Source organism: Eurytemora carolleeae, unplaced genomic scaffold (assembly GCF_000591075.1).
Source record: "Eurytemora carolleeae unplaced genomic scaffold, Eaff_2.0 scaffold487, whole genome shotgun sequence".
NCBI classification, from domain to species: Eukaryota; Metazoa; Arthropoda; class Copepoda; order Calanoida; family Temoridae; genus Eurytemora; species Eurytemora carolleeae.
Window position 1 is genome coordinate 258646 of NW_019396430.1, and position 6478 is coordinate 265123.

General features: G+C 31.7%; 1 protein-coding gene across 1 annotated transcript in view; it reads left to right on the top strand.

The window, feature by feature from the left end:
* Window positions 1-5031, top strand: part of LOC111703168 (glucose-6-phosphate 1-dehydrogenase) — a gene marked incomplete in the record, with an annotated part of 32562 nt that extends 27531 nt beyond the window's left edge. Inside the window, 10 exon segments of the mRNA XM_023475042.1 lie at window positions 325-397; window positions 628-684; window positions 830-882; window positions 1461-1530; window positions 2962-3035; window positions 3230-3260; window positions 3429-3524; window positions 3775-3830; window positions 4265-4346; window positions 4497-5031. Coding sequence (XP_023330810.1) covers window positions 325-397; window positions 628-684; window positions 830-882; window positions 1461-1530; window positions 2962-3035; window positions 3230-3260; window positions 3429-3524; window positions 3775-3830; window positions 4265-4346; window positions 4497-4607 — 703 coding nt within the window.
* Window positions 5032-6478: the final 1447 nt, after the last annotated feature.

The window sequence follows — 6478 nt, forward strand, 5'->3', positions numbered from 1 at the left end:
CAATGATAAAATGATTTGACAAAGAAAAATTTAATTTAAAGCTGCAGGGAACTCTGTATGTAAGAATCAAGACTGACTTCTATACAGTCGTCTTTTTACACAACTAATCAAATATTGAGAAAGCGTCGAAACTGCTTGCGCTTTGGGTTACCTCACCAAGTGACCTATACTTTTTGTATGAGAGTGTGCACATCTTGGTTCGAGTTATATTAAATCTTTTTTGTGAGTAACAATTGAAGGGAAGAACTACATTTTCAAGTATGATATCTGTTCCTTTCTAAACCATTTTTTTTCGTCAAAAATAGTTTTTTATTCATTTTTTAGGGACGAGAAGGTGAAAGTTTTGAAGGCAGTTGAAGTCCTTTCTCTAGATGACGTGGTCCTAGGACAATACCAGGTGCAAACAAGTCTTTTTTAAATTTTTGATCAAACAGACGACTTCCTATTCCACTTTATTATAGTGAGCACTGTTAAAACTAGAATGTGTCTAACAGCGAAAACTAAAATTCTCTTATAAATGTGACCTGAAACATAAGCTTTCAGAAATAATGAGAACCCTCTTGTCTTGTAGTTTCCTTATTGTCCAATTATCTAAACAATCCCTTTAATTCTGAATTTTTCCGCTAGGGCAATCCCGAGGGAGCGGATGAAGATGCTAGACTCGGCTATTTAGACGACCCCACGGTAAACTATTTTTAATGTTTAGTAAAAATATTAAATCAAGTTCATTGGATAAACATTAAATTGCAATTAAATGATTCAAATTATGACTTTAAAAAGGTAATATATTTAAAACTGCTTATGAACAATCTGACTTTTTTACTTTTAGGTTCCCGCCGGTTCCACGTGTCCAACATTTGCCGCGGCACATCTTAAGATTAAGTAAAAGACGACATTTTCTTCTTTACAATAGAATATTTAATTCTTGGAGTCCGTTTTTATCTTAATTGGAATAATGCAAAGCTAAGATTTAAAATTGGATAATTTTCTTTATAAAAGGAAACATAAAAAAGTTGTATCAATAGCATTCCGTTAATCTTTTTAAAGATTCAAATTAATTAGGATTCTGTAAACCTCACTTAAATAAAATAAGCAAACTCTGCGGAGGTGTGTATCGTACTCTGTAAGTGCTTTTGAAGCACCCCCTTTAGTTTCCCCCTAGTATCCACGCATTTCTGGCATTAACATTGAATCCTAAACAAATTCAGGCCAGATCTGAACCACTAGTGGAGGATCTCAGCCCTGTTTTCGTTGTATCAAATTAAATGTTAATAATATTAATAATAATATATTGTTAGATAAAAAGCAGGAATAAATATTCATCACTTTTTATCAGACAAAGGAATTTGACGTCACCGTCTTGAATAAGACATGCTCCAGGCTCCTCTTAAAATGAAGGATCCCTTAAAATTACTTTGTCCCGTTAAAAATAGAAAAATAAAATAGTATTATTTCTCTAGGAATGAGAGATGGGACGGGGTACCCTTTATTCTCAGATGTGGAAAAGCCTTGAACGAGAGAAAAGCTGAGGTCAGAATTTTTAAGTTTAAAATCAATTTGTCAGAACTTAAAGAAATAGTTTCATATACAGGGTGTCCCACAAAACATGACAGTTGGTGAATAGTTTAAAATGTATTCTTCCATAATTTGATACTAAAGAGACTAATAACATTTTTTGTATGACAGTTATATTCTAGTAAAATTGATTTCACAGTAAAATATATATATGAGTTTTTTTAAAGAAACAAACTGCAAAAAGTCTTTAATATCTAATACAATATGAGGAAAAAGACATTCAAAAGTATTGTCTATTTAAAGTCATAACTAGAGTTTAAATGTCGTCTTTTTGTCCTGGAGTTTTTTGTTTCTCACTGAGTTGGATACCTGTTTGAACTACCGCCGTTTGAACTATTGTTCGTTTGAACTACTGACTTGACGTCACGATCTTGTAGTTCAAATCAACACATTTCAATTATTTTTCTGTCAATTCATTTTTTTAAAATTTTGTTATAATTCATGAAATTAGGTCATACAATTAAAGATATAGATTAACAAATTACTAAGAAATATTTCAAACTAACACAAAAATAGTTTGAGTTAACCAAAAAATAGTTTAAACGTGTGTAATAATTCGGGTAAGGTTAGGCTAAGACTATTTCTGGCCCAAGCGCTGCGGCTAGGGGGCCGAGCGCTGCAGCTATTAGTTCAAATAAATCAAACAATATAGTTCAAATGATATGTATTTTTTAGGGTTAGGTTAGGTTAGGCCAATTTCTGGACCGAGCGCTGCGGTTAGGACAGGCTAGTTCAAATAAAAATAGTTCAAACGGCGGTAGTTCAAACAGGATAGCATCCTCACTGCAGTAAAATGAAAAGTTTCTAAATACCAACAACTTACAACAAAGTGAAGTTTATTTTCACATGAAAAGTAAATTCTGACACATCATATTATGAAAAATTGGAAGTAAAACCTTTTATCTTACATCAACTTTATTTTGTAGTAAACCTGAAGGAGTCGACAAATCTTTGAATATTAACGCAAGTTCTCAATATTTAGTTAAATATAATTTATAAACAGATGAATTCAAAACAGTAAGTTCAAATTTGTTACAATGCGAAATAATAGATGTGATTTGAGTCCAATTCTTAATAAAGAAATTAATTCATGCCACAATAAGACAATGAGATCCATATAACTGTGAAGTAGGAAGCCAACTGTTAAGACTCATGTTATTTTCTTAAAAATTCCAATGATCATGAAATGTAGAAATTGCGCAGTGAACACAGACCCATTTAACTTAATAAGTTTAATCTTCTGGTGAAAATATCAAATACACACAATGTTTCTTTAATGTCGTCTTCCTATTCCATAGTTTTATGGGCCTCACTGTAGATGGCCAAAGCTTTGCTTTTTCTTTAAAAATTTTAATTTATAGTTTAATTTCCAATAATTAATTATAGGTTCGTATACAGTATAAGGACGTACCTGGAGATATATTTAATGGTTCAACTGTACGCAATGAGCTAGTTATCAGGTAAGGTTTTATTTGAAATCACCTTTTGTCAAATGTATAGCACGTATTTTAATGAATTTCATTTAAATATAAGAGATTCCGTTATTATTATTCACACATTCAATTACATTTTCTTTATTTTCCTGTTTACAATATTTTTAGGGTATTTTTGTTGGATATTTTTTAAGTTTTATTTTTTCAAATATTTTGTTTAGGGTTCAGCCGAATGAGAGTGTGTATGTGAAGGTGATTTTTTAAAATTGATTTTTAAGATTCCAAATTTTTAAATTAAAGTGATCTTACAATAGCTAATGAAAAATAATTGATCAAATGTATTTTGATAGTAGTCATTGATCATTTCTTAATTGATTGATTAAATAGTTAAATTATTGACTAATTGATTGATTGATTTAGGTTATGACTAAGACCCCGGGGATGTCGTTTAACCTCGAGGAAACTGAACTAGATCTTACTTACAAGTCAAGATACAAGGAAGCTAGGCTACCAGAGGTAATCACGAGGTTTGGGAGGCGGATTTTTTTTTAGTAATTCGAGGGTGGGGCAGCAATTTCTAAGGTTATATAGTTGACCGACACGAGGATTCTGATTAAAGTTAAACGAGGGGGACAAGGCAACGATTCTTAAGGGTTGTCTTTTTTTGGTAGGGGGAAGCAAATCTTCTAGTTATGAGAATAATATTTGCATATTTTAGATTTAATGTGCACTTTTTTACGAATAAAAAATTAGGTTTTATTTTCAGGCTTATGAACGGTTGATCCTTGATGTTTTTGTTGGATCTCAGATGCACTTTGTCAGGTTAGAGGAAATGCAATTACTTAATGATAAATATCATACAAGTTTTTAAGGTTTAATAGAGTTTTTTAATAGGTTTTAATATAGATACATAATCACAACACATTTAACATTATCAGTAGAATTTGTTATCATTCTGCTGATCTTTTTTCACTCTATATTCTTTACCCGCACAACGTTCGGAGATGTTTCTTGGCCCAAAAAGTTGCCAAATTTATCCGCTCATGATTTTTACTTTAAGAGACTGTAGGTTTAAGTTACTTTCCTGTTATAAGAGTGGTACCACTTAAAGAATGCATGAGACATCCACAATTTTCTTTATTTTGATTATTTGCGCATTTCCGCATTTGAAACAATAGAGTGAATTGTCAGAATAAGTTGATTTTCAGCTAGGAAAAAGATGTCTAATGTTCCTTTTTAAGTATTTTTGATTGTAGGAGTGATGAGCTAGCCGAAGCTTGGAGAATATTTACCCCGCTTCTTCACAAAATAGAGGAAGAAAAACCTGCTCCTATTCTGGTAAAGTGTTTTTATTTCATACTTTTTTAAAAGTTTTTTTATTCATATTTTTAATGTTGTGTTTTTAATTTCATACTTTTATTTATAACTGTGTTTTAAATTTAATTTTTTTTATTATATTTTATTTTTTTTAATAAATGTAATGTTTAGTACAAGTACGGTACTCGAGGACCGAAGGAAGCTGATGAGATGGCAACCAAAGCAAATTTCTTGTACACTGGCCGGTACAAGTGGTCCGCGCCTTCCCCCTCTAAGATGTAAACCAGTTCTAAACCAGTCGGTACTCTCCCCCCCCCCCCCCATTCGATGTAAACACGTTGTAAAGTTGTACAAATGTACACTTTCTGCTTTTTCTCACCATAATGTGTACACTGTACAAAATGATTTTTAAAAATCGTACAACTAGCAAGGCCTGAGCTTTTACAGTCTTATTTCTCTTACAAACATTTGAACTTTAACTAAAACCAATCTTAATTTTTACAATTTAAGAGTTGGTTTTAAAATCATTCCAAAATAAACTTTATTTTTATTTTTGTCAAGAACGAATTTTCCCGGTACCCCTCACACAACCGGTTTTCCAGATATTATACTATATTTGTTTTTACATTTTAATTCTATTAATATTTCTTTGTAAAATTTGCTTTATTAAATACATCACCTTATTGTAATAAAATGATGACATTGATTGATATCTTTTATTCCAAGGGACTGCTTGGGTAATGTTTAAGTGACCCTCCGTGCAAAGATAGCAATGCCTACAATGGAACACTTAAAACTTTAACATGTCCAATAATATGGAAGATTGCGTTGTTGTCTAACTTAACGTGTTTATTTCTTGTACCGTTGTATGCATGTCACTTCAAATCACACTAACTCCACTAACAGTCCAAAAAAAAATTATATAATGCCTTTTTCCATTAAGTGTTATCTAAAATATCTGTGTCTCCAACGGTGTTTTAGCAATTGTTTTTTTATGCGTTCAGCTGCATAAGCTTTTTGTGCATCAGACTTAAGGGACAACTTCGGTTGACCCTCCATTTTATTCGTCTGCACCATAGATGACGTCACAACTCACTAATACTTTTTCGTCCGGGCGAATTGCTACTGTATTTTCAAATGTATTTTTTCTAAAGTCACTTTTTTATTCAAATTTAGGCACCGTTATATGTTACTCAATAAGGTTTGATCTTTTTTTGTTTAAACATTTGGTTTGAAAAATAAAACGAACTAGGCAAAGAACGAAAAATATGCTTTGACCGGACCACACCAGCTTTTTGTCTGCATATTAGGTTTTCTTATTTTACTCCTATATTTCAACTTTTAGATCTACAACTAAAAATTAACATTTTATAGAAGGGAACATAGCAATTGGCTTTGATTTGCTTCAGTGATTGTAAACCAACAATTTCCATGAATTGATTTATGACTATTGTACTTCGTAATATGTTCTTCTAATAACAGGATAAGATATTTAAAACCATTATAAACAACATGTCGTGTCTCAAAATTCAAATATATTTTTAAATTTATGAAACCAATTTTGGACGAACGGTGGTCGTAAGAAATACTGGTGAACGCAATGCCGAGTTTGTAACGTTATTTGCGGTCGGACGTGTACGAAGTTGTTACATGNACAATTAAACATGACCTATAATTTATGTTATTTTTTAGGAAATAAAGATTTTGTTATCGAATTTCTGAGACGGGGTTACTCTGTTGTGTGTATTTTGTGCGGCCTATCGGGAAAGAATCGTCCGGGGAAAATAAATATCCCCCACCAGAATCCTAACTGGCCTATTATCCTGATTTGTCTAGCGTGTTGCTGTTTTCCGTCAACAAATATATATTAGAGTGGAATTTACTAGAAAAAGCGTAAAACGACCATTTTGTTGTACTGTTTCCATACTGCAGGTGTACTGAGGTGTACATTCACATATTTGTGCCATATAACCTATTGGGCCCTGAAACATCATTTTATAGAAAATCTAAAATTAATATTAAACCAAATTATGAAATAGGCTGGTTTCATAATTGGCCCATGATCCTTTCACATAGACATAGACTTTCACCTAATTCATTTTTTAAAGTTTATTTAACACCTTTAAAAAAATCGAAATTGAAATGGATAGTCT